The 21,405-nt window shown below is 39.7% G+C and overlaps 4 protein-coding genes and 2 long non-coding RNA genes across 9 annotated transcripts; 3 read left to right on the forward strand and 3 right to left on the reverse strand.

Annotated features, from left to right (window-relative positions):
- Positions 1-2,706: 2,706 nt before the first annotated feature.
- Positions 2,707-6,618, forward strand: LOC130728418 (uncharacterized). The gene is made up of 6 exons (XM_057579885.1): positions 2,707-3,180; positions 3,407-3,549; positions 3,635-4,812; positions 4,903-5,213; positions 5,296-6,158; positions 6,264-6,618. The coding sequence occupies exons 2-6, from the start codon at positions 3,409-3,411 to the stop codon at positions 6,447-6,449; spliced, it is 2,679 nt and encodes an 892-aa protein (XP_057435868.1). The 5' UTR covers positions 2,707-3,180; positions 3,407-3,408; the 3' UTR covers positions 6,450-6,618.
- A 461-nt stretch (positions 6,619-7,079) lies between these two features.
- On the forward strand, positions 7,080-7,728 carry LOC130728423 (uncharacterized). Its single transcript, XR_009015670.1, has 3 exons — positions 7,080-7,214; positions 7,308-7,409; positions 7,491-7,728. It is a non-coding gene; the product is annotated as an uncharacterized LOC130728423 (long non-coding RNA).
- Positions 7,729-7,742: 14 nt separating this feature from the next.
- Positions 7,743-9,493, reverse strand: LOC130728419 (protein MAINTENANCE OF MERISTEMS-like). The gene is made up of 3 exons (XM_057579886.1): positions 9,113-9,493; positions 8,268-9,028; positions 7,743-8,175 (listed from the first exon to the last, which is right to left on the reverse strand). The coding sequence occupies exons 1-3, from the start codon at positions 9,342-9,344 to the stop codon at positions 7,855-7,857; spliced, it is 1,314 nt and encodes a 437-aa protein (XP_057435869.1). The 5' UTR covers positions 9,345-9,493; the 3' UTR covers positions 7,743-7,854.
- A 42-nt stretch (positions 9,494-9,535) lies between these two features.
- LOC130728420 (sulfated surface glycoprotein 185-like) lies at positions 9,536-11,029 on the reverse strand. Its single transcript, XM_057579887.1, has 2 exons — positions 10,732-11,029; positions 9,536-10,124 (listed from the first exon to the last, which is right to left on the reverse strand). Exon 2 carries the CDS (start codon positions 10,118-10,120, stop codon positions 9,536-9,538), a length of 585 nt encoding a protein of 194 aa, XP_057435870.1. The 5' UTR covers positions 10,121-10,124; positions 10,732-11,029.
- A 4-nt stretch (positions 11,030-11,033) lies between these two features.
- LOC130728421 (uncharacterized) lies at positions 11,034-15,540 on the forward strand. 4 transcript variants are annotated; one of them, XR_009015666.1, is made up of 9 exons: positions 11,034-11,605; positions 11,686-11,746; positions 11,893-11,999; positions 12,474-12,599; positions 12,865-12,923; positions 14,222-14,300; positions 14,839-14,961; positions 15,076-15,173; positions 15,266-15,540. It is a non-coding gene; the product is annotated as an uncharacterized LOC130728421 (long non-coding RNA). The 4 variants fall into 4 exon arrangements; XR_009015667.1 differs by having other exon boundaries at positions 14,856-14,961; XR_009015669.1 differs by having other exon boundaries at positions 11,034-11,531.
- A 2,196-nt stretch (positions 15,541-17,736) lies between these two features.
- On the reverse strand, positions 17,737-20,832 carry LOC130732328 (protein FAR1-RELATED SEQUENCE 5-like). The gene is made up of 4 exons (XM_057584397.1): positions 20,667-20,832; positions 18,404-20,225; positions 18,243-18,302; positions 17,737-18,123 (listed from the first exon to the last, which is right to left on the reverse strand). Exons 2-4 carry the CDS (start codon positions 20,072-20,074, stop codon positions 18,055-18,057), a joined length of 1,800 nt encoding a protein of 599 aa, XP_057440380.1. The 5' UTR covers positions 20,075-20,225; positions 20,667-20,832; the 3' UTR covers positions 17,737-18,054.
- Between the last annotated feature and the right edge of the window lie 573 nt (positions 20,833-21,405).

Below are 21,405 nucleotides of genomic sequence, written 5' to 3' on the forward strand. Positions count from 1 at the left end.
ACTTAGATCTGAGTTTCACGGTTTGAGCAAAAAGAACAGATTTGACCCAAAACACTTCAAATCAGGGCAAAAAGAACATATCTCCACAACATTTTTCTCAGAATAAAACCCCCAAAGTTTCTTCCTTTCCCACCATCAAACCCATTATTCTCCTCACATCGATCCTTCGATGCACACCATGCATTCAACCTCCAAATTCATCACGACGGTTTGAGACCAAGATTATTCAGTAAAGTTTTAATCTTTTTTTAGAGGAGAGAGTATGAATTTCAGGATCGATTTGATTGAAGGTTGGGGATTTGGGTTTGGACTTTGTTAGATTTGGTCCCCGGGATGGGTTGTTTGGTTCTGATGAGATTGAGTTAATGTTTGTTGGTTTTTGAGGTTGTAAAAGAGAGGAAGAAGATGGTATGGGGCGCAAGTTCTGTTTTTTTTTTTGGGTATTAGAAGAAGAAAGATCATTAGGAGATGAAGAAGATGGTAGAGATTGAGAAGAAAAAAAAATTACGAGATAAAAACGGATGAAGATGATTTTGAATTTTAGATTTTTTTTATTTTTTATTTTTTGGGTTTTGGGGTTAAGTGAAGGAGAAAATGATAGAACATGATAGAAGAAGAAGATTGAGATGATGAAGTTTCTGGGGTTTTATTTGTTTTATATTTTGTAATTAATTTTATTTGGTTTAATTACGTATTTGCCATTAGAAACTGTTAGTTTTTTAACGGAAAAATGCTTAGGGACCAAAACTGTTAACGGGGGATAACGTCGGGGATGCAGTATGCTATTTTTAAAGTTTAGGGACCTTTTTTGCACATTTTACATTCGTGGGGGACCAAAATTGCTATTAAGCTTTATTCTTTCTTTCTCATTTTCCAATCACATAGCAATCATTCTCCACCTATTTTAAGTTTTAAATTACAATAAAGACTCCAACTTCCCACACAATAGTACCTCTATCAATGCACACACCACCAAATGCACACCAATTTGAAGAGTTCCCCAACACCCAGGGGCGGACCCACAGCCAAGTCAGGGGGTTCATCTGAACCCCCTGAAAAAAAGAAAAATTCTACTTACCCCCTGTTATGTTTTTTTTTGAACCCCCTGAGAAATTTAATTTGCACCCAGACCCCAACTTACTCCTCTCTCTCACACACACTCACAGACTCACGCTCTCACCCTCTCACGATTCACGCTCACCACGCCCTCACTCTCTCGCATTCTCACTAGGTCATCAAGATTCAAACACGCACGACACGGCGCATCACCACCGGCCACCACCACGCCACGCCACCACCGTCCACCAGTCCAACCGCCCCTCTGCGGCTCTACCCTAGGTATGACCCCTCATGGAACCAGATGCACTCCGTGGATGTGTTCTGTTGTTGATTTTTCTGGGTTTCTTCTGGTTATTTTCTGGGTTTGCAGGTGCTGGAGTTGTTGGGTTTCAATCTAGGATGGTGGATATGGGATTTGCAGATCTGGATGGTTACTGTTATGGGTGTATTTGGGAGGTTTGGGTTTGAAGTAGAAGGTTAATTCATGGGGCTACTTGTGGCTCATTGGGGTAGCTATGGGGGTTGTGGTTTTTTTTTGCTGCAGTTGCAAAACCACAGCGAAGCACCTGTAATTGATGAATTACTTTGTCAAATGCATCCCTTTCATTTTTTCAATGCAGGACCTAGAACCAAATAAGCATGTGTTAAATGAATTTTTAGATTTGATTTGAATTGTTCAAGAACAATTTCAAGTTTCAACGATGGGTGATGAAAAATTGTGGACAGTGGGTGGTTGAATTTGGTTTTTAATTCAGCAGGTGAAACTGTGAGTTGTGTTCTTCCATAATTAATTAGATAATTTCAAGGGTGATGGTATTTTCAAGGGTGGTAATTGTAATCCAGCAGAAGTATTTGAGAAGAGTAAATAGAGGGCATGGGAGTGGTTGCGGGCCAGGGATAAGGATTTCCTACATGCTTTTGGAGAATGGTATTGCGTGTATTGCTGATGAGTTGAGGATGATATTGCTGCAGCAGGAAGGAAATTTTTAATCTGATTAATGAGTGATATGGTTTTGATGTTATTGGAAAAGTCAAAGGAGTAGTAAGGTAAGGTATGAATAGATGCAGCGTGTTTAAATGCTGGGAGACTCTGGCATCTGAATTTCAATTGGCATGGTGCAGACTAGAAGTGCATCTTGGAATTCATGAAGCTTTGTTATACATTGTTGGGATTCATTAGCGATATTGGGGGCATGGTCTTGACAACAATATGATATGTGGCTTTTAATTGTGAGGATCTATGTGAGAAGAAGGTTGATAGTTTTGCAGGGTTCATTCTTGGGCATTTGGCAGAGTTGCGTCAGCTTAATTGGTTGGTGAATTTCCATGGCTGAAATTGCTGGTGTTAGGAATCAGCTTTGGCATTTGAAGATAGTCTAGACTATAGTACTCCTTGGAGGTATCTCTATGGCTTAAGTAATTTAGTACTCTTTTTAGTGGTTAAATCAGTCCTTCTATTCTAGTCTATTGTAGTGGGATTGATTAATTTAATTTCACTTTTGATGACAAAAAAAAAGTGTGCTTGTAGTCTTCATTTAATTACATTTTTATCGATTTACTCATTTGAAAAATTTGAACCCTCTGACCCCGGGGTCCTGGATCCGCCACTGCCAACACCTATCTAAATATTTGATCTAGCCCCATATTGATGGGATTTGGGTTTGGCACCCCACCCTTTAGGCTACGCGCCCCAGCATTTTTTTTTTATTCCAAAACTACCCATCGGTAAATGATTTGCCGATGTCAAAATACCAATCGGTAAATCATTTACCGTTATTGTTCCTCAGTATGAACACCTTCATCCCATTACCCAGAACACGAAGAACAATATCGGTTAATAATTAACCGATTCTAATATTGTATCGGTATATCATTTACCGATTTGTAATCTGGAAGTTTGATCACCTTTTCACCATTACTCCTCCCTCCACCAACCCCTCCACCATTACTCCTCCCTCCAACAACCCCCCACCAGCCCCCCATAACTCGCCCAAACTACCTTATTCTCCATTACTCCACTCCTCCCTCACATTTCACCTTCCCACCACCACCACCATCTCCACATTTCCACCACCACCACCACCAACACCACCACCACCAAGGGAAAGCTTTTAACTTCTGGTAAGTGTTGTTAGCTTTGGTACTTTATTTATAGTTAGTTTAAGTAGTTAGTTGTTAGTTTAAGTAGTTAGTTTAGTTAGTTAAGTTGGTAATTTAGGCTGCTGAATCGTGAACTGAATCGGTAAATGATTTACCGTTATAGTACCGGAATTTGATTTACCGTTATGGGGTCGGAATTTGATTTACCGTTATATGGTCGGTTATTGATTTACCGTTTTTGTTCCAGGGATGACAGAGTCATTTTTCTTTGGTGAATCACAATTGATACATGCTGCTGGATTGGAAAATGATAATCCAGAGGAGCAACCATCACTAGCTGAACCTCCGATTATATCTATAGATGTCTCTCATTTGTATCATACTGATCAGGTACTCATTGCACAAATTTTTGCATGCTTTGTTTGCTTTGTTTATGCCTTGTTTTATGCCTTATGCCTTGTTTATCCTGAAACAGTGTTTCCCTTTGAAAGATGATCTTATGAAATGGGTTCGCGACATTTCTATGGCAAATAATTTTGTTTTGGTGACAACAAAGTCTGATAGTGGTGCGAAGGGAAGAAAAGAATATGTCATTCTGGGGTGTGAGAAGCATGGTGCGTATATTCCCTACAGAGAACCGGATCTTGTTGAAGGAACGTCAACACAAAAGACAGGTTGTCCTTTTAGGCTAAAAGGACGACGTACGAAAGATGATAAAGGTTGGTGGTTGAAGGTGATGGACGGTAGACACATCCATCTCGCAGCTGAGTCACTAGTTGGCCACAATTACGCTGGTAGACTGAATAGTGAGGCGAAGGAGGACGTGATAAATCAGGCTAAGACTTGGGTTCCACCTAGAAAGATGTTGGCGTCCTTGAAGGAAAAAGATCCTTCAAACTTGACTACCATCCAACAAATTTATGGTGTTTGCAAGCGGTTCAGACAATCCGTTCGTGGGTCACTGACAGAGATACAATACTTGTTGAAGAAGTTGGACGGTGAGAAGTATGTTCACTTCGAACGAAATGAACCCGGATCGGAAGTGATTAGAGATATATTTTGGGCTCATCCGAATGCCGTCAAACTTTTCAACACATTCCCATATGTAGTGATCATGGATTGCACATACAAGACCAGCAAATACAAACTACCCTTGCTCGAGATTGTTGGCCTGACCTCCACGGATAAAACATACTCAATAGCATTCTGTTACATTGGCAGTGAGACCACAGAGGACTACATTTGGGCATTGGAGTGTATGAAGTCTCTGATTTCCGACCAATCCAGGTTGCCTAGAGTGATTGTGACGGACAGAGATCTTGCTTTATTGAGTGCTGCTTCACAAAGCCTTCCCACCACCACCCATTTACTATGCTTGTGGCACATCAACAAGTGTGTTTTGGCAAAGTGCAAAGAGTATGTTGGCACGGATGATTTTGCTCAAGAGGTTATGGACAAGTGGGCCGAGTTGGTAGATGCTCCAACAGTTCCAGAATTTGAAGCTCATTGGATTGAATTGTTTAACATGTGCAAGCATAAACACAAGTTGAAATTTGCCACTTATTGTTCTACTACATGGTTGGTCCACAAGCAGAAATTTGCCAAGACATGGACAAATCATGTGATGCATTTTGGAACAACAACAAGTAACAGGTACAAAAATTATGTTATGACTTGTTATATGTATTTCATTTCATAGATTATTACAGTATTAATTCTTACATGTGCGTTGTTGGTTTGCAGGGCTGAAGGTGCACATGCCAGCTTGAAGTTGATGTTGCGGAACAGTAAGGGTGACCTGGCCACATCATGGGATGCGTCGCATAGTTTGACCACCAATCGCCACACTGAGATAGTAGCATCGTTTGAGCGCAGTATGAATAAAATTGATCACCTTTTCAAGACCCCTTTCTACACAAATATTAGGGGATTTGTGTCAATCAAATGCCTGAAACTCATTGATGCTGAACTGACAAGAATGCGAGCCTCCGGCGGCAGATGCGATTGCTTATTGAGAGAGACTCATGGACTACCTTGCGGTTGTCAACTTGCAGGTTACCGGTCAACCACTCTCCTCTCAACTACTTCCAATTATTTATATTTGTGATTCAATGTAACATGTCTGTGAACTTGCAGATTATGAGAGGATTCCGTACGAGGCCATTCATCCATTCTGGAAGAGCCTAAGTTGGGAGCATGTACCTGTTGTAGATACTGGCAGCTCAGATATTTGCGGACTAAACCATGGAGAGATGCACCCAGAAGTTGAGGCACTGACACGTTATTTCCATTCTTTGGATACTGGAGGGCAGAGTATGGTAAGGAGGAAGCTTCAAGCGATATATTGTCCTGAAAGGAGTACACTATGTACTCCTGAGCTTCGGATAAAGTCCAACCGCACTCCTAAGTTGAAGGAGAGCAAACAACCCAAGGGTCGAGCAATAGGATCCTTGACTCGTGATCCTTCAGCGTTTGAACTTACTGACAAGAAGATTAAAGAGGAAAAGAAGTCTTCACAACCAGCAAAGAGGAAGAAGCGTGTGAAGAAGTCTGATACAAGCCATTTCATGTGTAACTTTCCAGCCTTTCTCCATCCATATATTGGCACAATTACAGATGTTGAGGATGATGGTAACTGTGGCTATAGATCCATTGCTGCATTAATGGGGCATTCCGCCGGTCAGGACGGTTGGCCTTGGGTTAGGGCTACATTGATACAAGAACTTGAGACCAATGTGTTAATGTATAATAGGATGTGGGGCACAGATGTTGTTAATGCCTTACATAATCGTCTCACTCTTCCTATTGGTGACCCGGCCACCCCTGACAAATGGTTTCAACTGCCAGAGATGGGATACCTTGTTGCCACAAAGTACCAATTGGTTCTCGTATCCTTATCCTCTATGGGTTGTAACACATACTTTCCACTGATAGGAGCCGGCCCACGAGATGAGCATTCTGTTATAGCTATTGGACATGTGATAAATCACTGGGTACAGGTATATTTTGACCAAATACACTAATATTTTAGTTGCCTACTAGCTTGTCGATTAATTTTTGTATGTGGAAGTTATCTAATTTTATGGTTATTCTCTAAAATGCAGCTCCAATTAACTGCTGGACATCCTATGCCGACTATTGCTCCCCAGTGGGATTGGCACGCTGATCTTGCCTCCAAATACTGGAGGAACCTATATCGTCCACGTTTAGACATGTATGATGCACAATTCCATGCTTGGCTTGGTGCTTTTAGTGGTCATGCGGACTATGTGGACATCACCACAGATTGAATGTTCTTGTATTGTGTAATATTAATTTGTAAACTCTCTGTAATTTGGTAGAATGTGGCCCTTATCACAGGTTGTTGTTAATGATGAAAACCAAGACATCATCGTAGATTGGCAGGTTCATGCGTGTACTTTTGGTAATGTTAATTTGATGTACTTTTGGTAATGTTAATTTGATGTACTCTTGTCATTTTCATTTTCATTACCCTCCACCACCAACCCTGACATTACTCTCAACCACCAGCCCCAACCACTCTTCTACCATCCACCAGTACACCTTAAATGTTTTGACCGCACTCCTGAGCTATAAATCTATGTTGTGTCTTGCCTCTTCTTCTCACTCTTCATTCCTCATCTTCCTGTCTATTGTGTCTTGACTCTTCTTCTTACTCCTCATTCTACACAATGGAACAAGACCCAAATCCATTCCTCCGCCATTGCAAAGGTCAAAGCAACAACTCTGGCAGCTCTCGTCCTCTCATTCCTGGCCCGGCTGGCGCCATCCAGGCTGCCATGTATGCCCGTAGATCCACCCCGAACACACCACTCATTCCGACCCAGGAAATCGTGAGGCGTGTGCTAGATCATGGATCAACCGAAACCGATCCTGATTTCAACACACATGCTTGGCTATCAGCCCTGCAAGAGTGGGGAATAGCCACTCCGCTGGGCTCTCTGACAGCGAACGTTGAGAGGGTGGAGAATGTTGTTGCTGTTATCAAATCTTGCACTCCCAATGGATTTGGAGATGCGAAAGTTACCCTCAAGGTATGTCTTGAGTTTGGGTTTTGTAAGGCCTTGTTTTTTGTCCCCCTTGACTAACCGTTCTAATTTACTTCTCAAACGATTTCAAAAATTTAGGACCCCACGGGTGCCGTTGATGCTAGCATCCACCGCAAGGCATTTACTCACAGTGAATTTGCGAATGACATAACTGTTGGATCTGTTCTCGTTCTCCAAAAGGTCTGAAACCTAAACATGAAACTTGCTTCATTTTTTGGACAGTTAAGCATGGTTTAATTAAAGTATACATTTCACTTGCAGGTTGCTGTGTTTGCACCTAGAGGAACTGTTTGTTATCTTAATATAACATTGCCCAACCTAGTGAAGGTATTCCCAAAAGATTGCGGACCCCATGACTTCATCGATATCACAGAGGAATAATTTTGTTTTCGGTGTTGCTTATGTTTAATTTGGTTGTGTAACCGTTTAACTTATTGTCATGGATTACTACATGCTTTGAATTATTTATATGTTGTCGTTGTTTCTGTTTTTTTCATTATAAGAGTCATAATATTAAGACTAAAAATATAACACATGCAAATAAAACGAGGAAAGAGTCATAACATAACATAAAAAGTCCTAACATATACATAATAATGGATCCCACATAACAAGTGTAATAAAATCACTCTCCCCGACCCCGCCCCCTGCGACCTCTGGGTCCACGAGCTCGACCTCCACGAACACCCTCTCCAGGATCACCCTCTCCACGAGCTCTGCCTCCACGAGCTCCGCCTCCACGGGGTCTGCCTCCACGAGCTCTGCCTCCCGCAGCTGCGGCTCCTCGAATAGCAGAAAAGGCAACTCCCTGGGTACCAACGAAGGAACTCCGTCGAAAGAGATCGAGCGCCCTCTCCGTGAGGATCCGGGGCTGTGTCCCTGGAGCATAAGCACCTGGCACCTCCAGGGACTGCTCCAACAACTCCACACCCCTACGTATGGCAGACTGCATAAAAATAATATACAAAAATAATTTCATTAACAAAAATCACAATTGAATGAATAAAAATAATATACAAGTTTAGAATCCAAACTTACCACGGCACTAAGCTCCTCCCTCCTATCCTCAGGGATGATGAACACATGTGACACTCTGCTATACCACCTCATGTAACCCTCCACCGCCTCTCCCGGATATGTAGCAGGTATCCCCTGAGGGCGGAGGTGCGGCTCAAACTCAGCATAGGCAGCATCTGCGGTCTCAGCAAGGGACCCCGTCGTCTGGATCTCAGAGGGGTGTCGAGGGATGTCCTGTATGAAGCCAAACTGGCGCATAACCCGCTCTGGTAGATGTAGGCTCACAGACCGGCCGTAAGGTGTCCGGATGTAGCCGGAATAGAGGGCCCTGGGATCCCGCGGTCGAACATCTCGATGGTCCTCAAAAGGGGTCCATGTGATATCATCCACTGTAAGCTCATCGAGCATGACCCGTCTCTCATCGAGTCCGGAATGCGCGATCCGAGACGTGGACCACCGCTGCGCCCTAGGCTGGTCCTGTGTGTAGCCGGGGACCTCCGTCCTGATAATGACGCTGCTGGATATGTACTCATACGCCCATGACAGCACGAGGGAGGTGAACCCACCGATCTGCGCTGTCTTCCTGCGGGAAGCACGACTCAGTTGTTCGTACAACGAAGCCAGCGCAATCGCACCCCACGCGTACTCCGACACGCGACCGAGGTCCTCAAGCATCCCGATCCAGTAGATAGTAGTGTGGTAACCACCACTCTTGCTGGCAAAGAGGGTGGCACCAAGCTGGTTCACCAGCCAGATCCTAGCAGCATCCTCATAGCGTCCCCCTACAATGAAATGAATTAAGTTAACAGTTATTAATAATACTCTAAAAATAAATACAACTTAATAAAGTAATTATTAAGACATACCATCCATAGCAGACGTGTACATGGTCTTCAAAGTAATGAACCGAATGTTCTGGCCACCCGCCGCCTCAAACTCAGCCAGATAAGCAGCAACAGATCCTCCCAGGAGCTGGGCGCAGAGCGCTGCAACCTCGTCTCGCTCCCCTCTGCCCGGAGTGTAGAACCTCGACCCTGTGGGAAGATGGAGAATAGCCGACACATCGTCCAGGGTGATAGTCATCTCCCCGAACGGCATGTGGAAGCTACTCGTCTCCTCATGCCATCTCTCAACAAGGGCCAGTACGACAGCTGGGTCTGTCTCCGGTAACCCGCACCAAGGCAGGTGATACAAACCCGTCTGCTGCAGCAGCTGTCGCACAGCTGTGTGGGCCTCTGAATCGCCATCACAGGGGAGGTTCCATACCTTCCCTCCAACAGTGGCCACCCTCAATGTCCGACGGTCCACGTACCGCGGGTCTGTGCGAAGAAGTGCCTGCCACGTCCAAGGAGCCTTGTGGTCAGGATAATGCGCAAGAAGCGACAGATCCTCAGGCCCCCGGGAAACGGTGCCACCCTCTGGATGAGGTCGTCATCCGCGCCGCCCTCTGCCACCACATCTGGCACAACATCAGCAGCATCAATCTCCTCCTGGAGAATAAGAGGCTCCTCCTCCTCACCACTGGCCTCAGAAGCAGACTCCTCGCCACTGGGCTCCGAAGAAGACTGCTCGCCAGATGTCTCCTCAAGAGGTAACTCAACCATCGGAGAGACCGGAGTAGGATGAGGCTGAGGCTCAGCCGGAGTACCTGACGGAGCTGTAGTAGATGGACCACTTGACGGAGGTGTAGCAGACGGACACGGAGACGGAGCCCCGGCCGGAGTAGCAGACGGAGACGGAGACGGGGCCGAAGCCTCAACCGCCTGACTAGCTGCTCGATGGTCGCCGCGCCGCGTAGAAGCATGCAAGCGCTCGTGGCGATCCTCTGCATCATCGACTGTAGAAGATCGAGACCTCTTCCTCCCGCCCTTCATTCTCCTATGAAAAGCAAACAAATTTAACATCAAATTACAACTTGAACAACTTTAACAGTTACAACTTGTACAAACATCTCTCATATAGCAACAAACATCTCTCATATAGAAACAAACATCTCTCATATAGCATCAACACCCTTTCTAATTTGTCAATCTAGATAACTAAAATGCAACATTAAGGAAGTTCCCTAGTTCTAATAAGCCGATACCATCAACACCCTTTCCCAGTGTCATGACACTAAAATATTTGAAAATTTGTACAAAATATTCAGCCCAATAGATGGAGGAAAACTAAAAAAAACTGGCTTAAAAAAACTGCCTTAAACTGCCTTAAACTGGTTTAGAATCGGGAAATGTTTTCCCATTACAGAATCGGAAAAACATTTTCCATTACAGAATCGGAAAATATTTTTCCGATTTTACAGTAACCCAGAAACCAGAACTGGAAACGACCCACTCGTGCCCATGACCGTTTCATGCCATTTCAGTCAATAAAACCTACCTCTAATCAATAATCAACTACCCTAGTGTTCAACATTCACCTAATAATCCATCAACTACCTCTAATCATCAATCAATGTGAGAGAATCAATAAAAATGGAACTTACCTTTTGAATGTAATGGAATGGGAGTTCCGGAGCTTTGAGGAAGCTTTGATGATGATGGGACCGAACGCAAGTTTGGGAGAGATTTGAAGAGGGAGTGATTTGGGGAGGGAAATGAGTTTTGAAAATTATGTTTCAAAACCTATCTGATGCTGTTATATCAATACGAATCGGTAAATGATAAACCGATACGTATCGGAAAATCATTTACCGATATTAATCCTGAGGGTTTCCGGTAATTTCCCCACTTTAAGTGGGGCGGGAAGCCTAAGGGCTGGGGTGTTAAACCCAATTCCCCATATTGATGTTTCATCTCCATTTCGAAACCACATAACTTGAAAACCTTTTGAAATTCAAATTCAAACTTGCTTTGGGAATCTGCACCACATTCAATCTTCCAAGCTTCCAACAGAAGCTTTTACATGATGCAGAGAAAAATTAGTATCCAAAAAGCCCCAATTCCAAATCCACATGCTATAGAGTATAGATGCTGAATTTTCCTTCTCCTCCCGATGATCCACCCACCGCGTCTTCCATCTCCCATTCATTCAAATGAAGAACGCCAATCTTCAATTCAAGAAAAACATGTAGAAGAAGTAGCTTCGTCTGAGGAGGATGAAGAAGAAGATAATCAAATGTTAGGGCTTCCAAATTAGATGGTGTTTGCTCCTTCATGGCCTTTCTCTTGACTGGGGAGATTTCAGAGTTCTCTTCTTTTCCCCTCTCCGTCACGTTGGCCTACGAGTTCCGATTACGCAAATCCCTCTGCCAGAACCCCTCCTCCTCCAACAGAACCTGCCGCGGTGAGCTGCCGGAGCAGGACAAGTTTATTATGCGAGTGACTTTTCTCTAATCGTTTCTCCGTTTAGAACCCTAGGTTGTTCTCCTTTCTTCCACGTTCTGAACCTAGTCTACCACATTATGCTTTCTAATGAACTTTTCCTTTCCATGTTTCAGGAACTACAGATTTGGCAAATCAATACATTTGTAGGATTACTGGACATGTGGCCGATTGGAGGTCAGAAAATGACACTGAGTTTTAATTATTTCAATACCTTTTAATTCTTTGAAACCTAATCTGACAATGATAAATTTATAAAAAAAGTCACCATTGCATTTGCAGCTACTACACTTTCGGAAAATTAATACTTTTCTTTCAATCAGTTTTTACAAATAACAGATAAATTTACAAGGATGATACTTTATGGGCATATGGATAGGACTACAGGATCAATGGTGTGGCTGTGACTGATAATGCTATACAGGCACAGGTAATCTCTTTTTAAGTTGGGACAATAAATCCCATCAACTCTTAAATTAAACATTGAAATTTCTAATTGAGCAATTGAAAGAGCAAAATGATCGGACAAAACAAAAGCTAAATCTCTATTGCCGCCCCCTTCTTCTATGGCCGCATATAGTATTAATCACTCATTTCTCCACCTTTCAGGAATTTGTAGGTATCCCCATCATTTTATGCCAAAAATAATCATTGAAACAGATGGTTTAGTTCAATAAAAATTGATTGATTTTTTTTATGAAGAAATTAAACGTAACTGAGAGAATGCATAGGAAGATCAATACACGTGTTGAGCTTCTCTCAAGTTCTTTCCATGAATTATCTTTGGATCTGTTCATCTCATTGGGTTAATTTTTCATTTGTGGTCTATCAAATCGTTTTTCGCTTTTTGTTTGGTGGTCACACTTAATGATTTCTTTATTTTTCAAACTTCATGCTTGGACAGGTTAAAATTCAAATTAATTTAGTATTAGCTTGCTGTTCTGACCACCGACAACTTCATCATGGAAAATGTGTAGTGATCCTTTTTTTCATGAAGAATGATGTGCAATTCAAGACCTGGAAACATATGGTATATTTTCGCTTATGGTTGCTGGGATTAGTGATAAAGAATCCTATATTTTGGGCATGCTATACATATGTTTCTTCCCTGTTTGTTAGAAACTGTTAAAGCTATTTTTATGTGAACTATGTGAGAATACTTCTTAGGGGACTTCTGGGAGATATGTTCTCTTCTATCACTTAAACTATTGAATTCTGCATTATTTTGTATGTTTTGAGATTTATGTTACATTTTGGTTTAATGGGATCTTAACGCTCTTGACACTACCTTCCAGGTATACTGGGGAAAATGATCACTGCTCTGAACCCTGTTCTGTTTACGGAAATGAAACAGGTATTCTTCGTCATGGCCTTCCCTGATTTCTTCTATAAAATTTGAAGTTTTGATCATGATAAGAACCTTGGGAGAACCACACCACAAAAGCTAGCTGTTGTAGTTGGAGAGCCCAAGGCCTTATAAACCCCACATTAGAATCCCATACTTCCAATGTGGGACTCAAGTCCCATACCTTGCAATGGGGTCCTAACATCCCACCACGCTCCGCAGCCCCGGCGCCCACGCGGGCTGGCTGTGCACTAGCCCCACGACTAGTCCCGGGCGAACACTGCAATGCTGGCGTCACCACCCGCGCCGCTCGTTTGCAGCTCAGAGACATGGTGGAAGGCTCTGATACCATTGATAAGAACCTTGGGAGAACCACACCACAAAAGCTAGCTGTTGTAGTTGGAGAGCCCAAGGCCTTATAAACCCCACATTAGAATCCCATACTTCCAATGTGGGACTCAAGTCCCATACCTTGCAATGGGGTCCTAACAGATCATTTTTTCTGATTGTGAATTCTTTTGGGTCTTTGAAGGTGGACCATGTCTCATTCAAGAAGCTCAAAGCTTAATATAACATAATTAAAGAGAACATATCTATAGAGTTTTCAACGCTGGCTTCTTTATATATTATGGATTTTTAATTGCTCTGATTAAGTTTTTTCAGATTCATTGCTAAGATTTTTTTTTAAATCACGCAAAATGGTTGAAATGAAGTATTTCATTATAATGTGAATGTTTCTGGGTTAGGAATAATCTTATCATTCATTTTTTCTGACTTTTCACATAATGACACTGCTATCATTTTTCAACCATCATTGGTTGTGGAAATTTTATGTTCAGTCTGTCAAGGATCAATGTGTACAGTTACGGTACCAGGTTTGGTTATTGAGTTTCCAAAGGGAAGAACAATGGGTTTGTTCTGTCTAATGACTATGTTGTTAGAAAGCTTGAAAAGCTTTGCACTGTCAAAGACATCCCTGCCAAGAAGATTGTATCAAGAACAATTGATTTTCATCTGCTGAAAGGATTCAACAGCAGCAAATGTGTTGTGGCTGTCTTTTTTCAGGACAACTCTCTCCAAATTACACTGTAACAGCAGTACAAAATGAAAAAAAAAACTCTTGCATCTGCCAATGTCTCTATTTATATCCAACTTTCCTCAACCCCTCATTTAACCCCTTTGATTTTCTATGATGGCTTAAGCCATCTTCCATTACTACATAAGTTTCTTTGTTGGTTTGCATGTCTCTCCTTTATATGATGTTTTTTTAATATTCAAAGTTAACGTTATGTTTTCTGTTGCTGAAGGTTGCTTGAAGCTTGAATTTTGATGAAAGACTCCAAATATTCTACTAGCAAGTCTTTTTATTGGAAGCAAAATCCTCAGGTTTGTTCCTTTGTATTGCTTTGCATTCTTCTCTTTTACCTCATATATGTGTTGGTTTGTTTTGGTTAGTTGGTGAGCCCTCCATCACTAAAATCTCTGCGAACTATTTTCATTTCCAATGGGTTTAATGCAAAACCCATCCTTTCAGTGTCTTCTTTATAATCATTCCCTTTTCTTCATTTGGCTTTTATTACAATGAAATTAGACTTGCTCATATCCATCACAAGTTATTTTGGTCATGTTTTGGCTTACTTTTCTGTGAGTTGTGGATCAATCGTGGGTTGGACATGTAAAATTTGTATTTCTTCAAGAGTATAGTTTTTTTGAGCTTTGTCCAAGAGTACATGAGCAGAGGTCAGTGACATTGCAGAGTTGAAGGGTACCAACCTTTCTTTTCTCTTTCTTTTCTATATACGTTGCTGCCATGTAAGACAAGTGTGTCCTTAAAAAATTGTTGATACCTTCAGACTGTAATCCTAAATTTTATTTTCATTCATGGTTTCTTCCATATATAACTCTATGCACTGCATTTAAATAGGTGAGGTGTTAATGCAGAGAAAGGACCAAGGAATAATCACTATTGGAGAAGGCGCTTATGCTTAAAAAGTGGCACATTTAATTAAGATTTGTGCAGAGCTTATGTTAAACACTACACATAAAGGTGAGGGTTCTGCTAGCAATGTGGGTCTATTTTTATTTTCTTCTCTTGATTTTCTTAATTACTTGGTATTTTTCATACTGCTACATTTGCTTATGATCCTCTTATGTGTGTCAGTTATTGCATGGGCTAGCTGATTGTGGTGTGGAGAGTGACAATATTGATTGGACCACGGAAGAGAAACTATTACAAATTGTGGAGAGGAAAGCTTTTAGGTATTTCTCTTTAATTTTGTGGCTATCTTAAGTAGTATTTCTCTTCCAGATGCTTTCAAACCTTCTAATCGATTTTTTTGGGGCTGATGCAGGTGTTTGTGCTGTTGTTGTGTTTGATGCAAGGTGAAAAATGTATGTGTTCGGAGAGATTAAAGCTTGCTTCATTTTTCAGTTGAAAACTGCAAGTTGCTGTTGAATGGTCTAAAGTGAAATTTCTTTGTTGCTTTCAGAGGATTAATTGCAAGTGAAGGGTTATGATAATTAAGTGAAATAATGTGTTTGATGTGTAGAAGATTTGAAGTGGGGTGCATTTTATACGGGCTGATTGTGTGATACTCAGTTATGATAAATTAATATGTTTGTGTTATGTTCTCCTTTTGCTTTCAAAAAAAAAATGTTTGTGTTATGTGAGCTGTGAATTTTGTATGAGTTTTTACTTTCTTTAAGTACATTATTAAGTTTTAGTTAGGAAGTTAGCAGTGTATAAAAAAGGTAAGGGAAAGATGGAAATCATCCCTCAAAAACGGTTAGCATGCATCTTAAAGAACTAATCCATTGGTTCTCTTTTATATATGGATTTCTACTACCTTGGAGCTCAATGTTCACTAAGGCGAACAATTTTACAACAATATTTTATATGTAATCTTTATGTTTTGGAAATTAATTGAATATTGAGAATTAAGTATGTTACTTGATGTGTGTTACATTGCTACTTCCTTTTTTGCCAGTATTTTATTCAATCATCACATCTTGAAATCACTCCAACTCTTTTCTTCTCTCTTCCAACATCTTCTCCTCACCGTGCACCGGTAAGAACATTTTTCATGAAAACACTTTCATGTTAAAGCTAAAAGAAAAATTCATTTTCAAATAATTTAAGTGCATCGTTCATAATTGTAAAATAAATTTAGGAGTAATTATATATATCTATATGTTTTGGTTTCACTTTGTAAGTCCTCATCCTAATAGATCCAAATATATGTAGTTTACTTTTTTAATCTTCAAGGCAAAACTCTTTTATACATCACATAATCACATGTGTCGAGAATTGAAGATTTTGGTTAATTCATTCATTTATCCCTAAATCTTTATATTGGTTAAATCGATGTATGAGAACAAAACAATTTAATTGAGTGCCTGAATTTAAGTTTTTTTAATATTTACATTTCATTATGATTGTTCTTTTATAATCAAAGTATTTAATGATAAATCAAATATAGTAGTAAACTTCGTCGTGCAGCGCACGGGAAAAAACACTAGTTCTAAATAAAAAGATACTCCCTCAATTCCAGAAAGTTTGTTGTTTTGCACCATTTTTCAATATCCCAAAATGTTTGTTGTTTTAGAAAACCAATGCATTTTTTGCTAATTTTTTCCACTTATACCCTCATTTAATACATTTTCTCTCACTTATCACCTTTCATATTAACCAACCACAACTCTTCTCTATTAATTACATTCTTCTCTATCTAAGTATAATTTAATAGTTTCACATCATACTAGTAAAATTAAATAAGGGCAATCTAGTCAAATTATACTATCAATAATTGTTTTATTACTCTTTGTGGCACAACCTTAAACTACAAACTTTCTGGAACGGAGGGAGTAGCTATTTAACCGTTTTGGTTTTCCATATGAGTGTAAATCTGGAATCCTAAAAGGGGAAAACTTAGGTGCAGTGCCTTACATGCTGTTTTTACTGTTAACAAGTGATAATAGGACACCAGGATAATTTTATACACATCATCAATGCTCAATTCTAAAAGAAGTTAACACCGTAACCCTCCGTTACCCTCTTGTTAACCTCTGAAAGAGGATCTCTTTTTCCTCACAGATTGACCTCCGCTCCCTTCGTATTCCTGGGTTATGCTTCATTCCCTTTGTGTTTTGCAGCTGATATGGTGCGTAAGGAACTGGTTTATGATGCTGAGTCTGTAAGTTCTGCATAATGGTGAATTGCTTGATAAAAGAGGTGGGACGCGGGTCTTTTAGCTGCGTGATACTTCAGGTTCTGCAAAGTATCAATGCAAGAATGAAGTGATCAAAGCGTATGAACACACATGACAATTTATCGAGGATGACTTGGTTTAATCACAAAGTTGCTGGTTGAAAAGTATTTCACTAGGATGACTTGGTGGATTTTGGTGAGCAGCTGGTCAAGGAAAATAGGGTATTAAAGCTTCTAGTAGTGTAATAAGTTAGAGTGAACTATGGTAGTCTAGGTTCTATGTAATGTAGTCTCTTTTGTACCAAATGGCAAGTGATATGGCTATCTATGTCTGCAGAATTATATCAGTGTGCTGCTTTGGGTGTTTCAATTTGTTTGATGGGTGTGCTTGGTATCTTTGGTTATGTTGGACTCGGTGGTCTTTAAATTATGATTCATATCCTGTGCTGCTAGAAATGGGACTTTAACACCCCCAAAGAGTGTCATATAAATGACTACACAGCAATAATTGCTAGCTGCACAACTTGAAGAACAGCTGCAACCTAAGATGCTATATGCTCTGCGTTTGATCAGAAATAATCAAAGGATTCAATTAAAACTTTGTAGTTTCTAAAACACATCAACACTAAATTACATTCCATTTATAGGAGCAAACCTTGAAATCTGAGAAACACAATGATAAATATATATTATAAAATCATTCATGTGTAAATCAGTGCTAAACCAGAAACAAACAAAAGAAATCAGTGCAGAAACTAGGCATCTCATTTACTGCAGAGGAAAATGACTGAATCTCTGATGCAGAAAGTTACCTCTATACTCCTAATAAAAAAGGAAAAATGAATCTAAAATTTAGTCCCGTCCAAAACTAAACAAAACAGAAAAAATATTTCTAATATGCACTCAAATATCTTCCCATCACAGCGAAATAAGTTAGGGACCACGTTCATTTTCTCTTTGGCTGTCATGACAGGAACTGAACTCATCCAGTGAATTGAATTCCTATATAGAAAAAAAAAGGATTGTCAATCTAAAGCACAAGCAGAACAATAATTAATTTAAAGCAAAAAAGCATGCATCTAAAGGGAAAATATAGAAGACTTGTGTCATATTAATCTAACCTGTGTGTTATTAATATCAAGTGATGTAGGATCTAGACCTTCATGTAAAAATGGCACATTCTGCATTTAAAACAGTCAAAAGCAAATTAAACTAATAAAAGGCAGCATGTATAGTTTTAACTTAGACAAAATTAGAAAGACTAGTCATTGTCTTGTTGTACCTGAATAGATGGATCTGGTATGCTAGAAGAGTATTTTTGTAGCAATGAACTTAACTTGAAAGTGCTTTTTCTTATTTTTTTCTTCTCCAAACAACTCTTTGGCCTACCTTTTGGCCGAGATGCATTATCCTTTTTTTTTATACCCTTTGCTTCATACATTTCATCTACTTCATTAGTTTTCCCATTCACATCATCCAATTCTGTATATGGAGTGGAAGATCTTTTACTTAAGATATTATCAACTCCAATGCCAACTTCCACCATCTTTCTTGCAAAGAAGGCTGAAGCATCCTCACATTCAGCAGCTTTACTTGATATTTCTACTGCAACACGACACAAATCCTTTTTGCGATTTGAGACAATCAACTTCGGATCTTCTTTGATAATTTGTCCCTTGTTGTCTATAACGCAACCACTTCGAGCATGCTTAGTCCATCTCTTGAGGATATACCTTGCAGGAACAACAATTATATTCAAATGATTAAGTATACGAAGAGCATGGCTACAAAGGATACCAATAAACTGAAAAAGTTGACAGCTACACTCAACACTTTGATCTTTGGGATTGAAAGTAACTTTGTGCTGCCTCGTGCTCCCAAATACACACACTTCATATTCATATAAGTCCGCATGTTGGTTGCAGACTTTCAGAACAATATTACAAGACTTCTCATATTGTGCACGAACTAAAGAGAAAATTGCAGGTGTGAAGACATCTCTTGCACTTTTCAGTAACAGGATATTCATATTCAATGATGGCATTTTCTGGCTCATCTCATAGTTAGATTCTATCTCCTTATATCGCATGTCTTCCAACAATCTTTCAAAGTTTCGAAAAAATTCTAGCACATTAAAAGTGGACTTCATGTAAAGTCTCAAACGACCATTGACGCTTTCACTTAGTTGTGTTGTTGTAGCACCAGCTGAAAAGGTATGTCGCCCATACACCAAAGCCCATTTTTCTTTCTTCTTAAATAAATCTTGCATCCATTTATTTTCTTGCAGGTTGTGCTTGTCAAGCAATGACTTCCAAGCATTAAGAAAGTCATCCTCATACTCAAAGTTATAAATGCAATTTCTCAACTCTCCGGCAAATGAATCTGAATTTTTAAAGGCATGATTTAGATTTTTAAGTGCATTTTGGAATAAATGCCACAAGCATAAACGATGATATGGTTCAGGAAAAACCTCTGCAATTGCTTTTGCCATGGCAGCATCTTGATCTGTGAAAATTGTCTTTGGATTTTTTCCACACATAGCCTTGAGAAAAGTCTTAAACAACCACCCAAACGATTCAGCGGTTTCATCATATAGTAATGCTGCACCAAATAATACACTTTCTCGATGATGGTTGAAACCAATGAAGGGAACAAATGGTCGTAAATTCTTATTAGTGCGGTAAGTGGTATCAAAGCATACCACATCTCCAAAATAAGCATAATCCACGACCATTTTAGCATCCGCCCAGAAAATATTTGTTATTTGACTATCAACATCAAGTTGAATTTCATAGAAGAAAGACGGATTCTCTGTTTGCTTTGATTTAAAGTAATGAAGTAGGGTGTATGCTTCACCTTCTTCCATTTCCTTCATCCTCTTAGAACTCAAATGATTGCTGATATCTTTGGCCGTGCATCCGACATTCTCTCTCCCTCCAGCTTGTCGACTCATAAACTCAAAAATTAATTTTTGGCGTATACCATGAACCCACCATACAAGTTATAAAATCTATATGCATGATCTTCTGTATCGAACTCCAAGCCAACAAAAGGGGTTATATCTTCCTGAGTCACTTCATGCTCAATATTATCCTTCCATTCATCTACAAAAAGATAATATGTTAAATACAAAATGATTATATTAATAGTGCAAAAACAGAGGCCTTGGCTTCCAAATCTGAATATTTCATTTTCATAATAGTGAATGAATGCTCTTTTCTCTGTGCTTTGTTTTCATTTTTTTAGAATTCCAGTACTTGTAAAAGAGGAGTGCTTTGATTTCTTTCAATTTAATTACCAAACAAAAGAATAAAAAACTAAGCTTAACTAGAATCATTTTAGCACGCAACACTAAAAGGATAAAAGCTTTTGAAATATGAAGACTTTGTAGTTGGAATTGGTGCAAAAATAGAATTCCAACTAGAAGAAAACAACTGATGCATTCATAGGGCTTTCGTTCACATTTCAAAATTCATCCTTTTACAATTTTTGCCGGTAATAATCTATAGAAATCTCCAAGAAATTTATTAGAAAAATGTACATACCATTAAAATTAGGAATAGCAGGTTCGTCCCTTTTTTCTGCAGGTACAACCCCAATATTCATCATTGGTAATCCTCTGCAAAGTAGAGAGGGACCTCGCGATTAAAGAAGACTATCGAAGACGGAAGAGAAGCGTTGAAGCCAAACGTGGGGAGCAGGTTAGTAAAAACGGCGATAAACAAGAACAGAAAAGGGTTAACGGAGTCAACAACATAACCCTCATTCATTAGATTACGTGGATTCACTAATCCACTTGTCATTTTTTAAGAGGGCAACAGTACCAACAGGACTTATGCAACCGTACCTAAGTTTTCCCCATCCTAAAATTGGGATACTCACTCGCTCACTCCACCTATTCTAAAACTTAATTCCTACTTCGATCACAAGCGTTTTTCTGTATGCGTATGCAGGTATTTTGTTTTGTTCCTTGTTCTTGATTGTTTGTCAATGTTGTTAAATTCAATTGTGATGCGTTGTTGTTGTTGTGTTAGGTTTGGATTTCTTTGTCTGTCAATTGTCAGGGTTAAATTCAATTTGTGTTCCGTGTTCTGTTTTATAGAATTTAGCATTTACCTAGGTATAATTATAGTTATAGTTATGTTATGTTTCTTCTATAATTTTAGGTACTTGTTTTATGTTTATTTTGCTGTTTTCATCCTTTCTGATATTCCATTTTCCAGAAGCCCAACAATATTCCCAAGACAACTGATCAAGCCAATTAACACCACAATGTCTTCATCA

Source organism: Lotus japonicus, chromosome 1, assembly GCF_012489685.1.
Source record: "Lotus japonicus ecotype B-129 chromosome 1, LjGifu_v1.2".
Taxonomy (NCBI): domain Eukaryota; kingdom Viridiplantae; phylum Streptophyta; class Magnoliopsida; order Fabales; family Fabaceae; genus Lotus; species Lotus japonicus.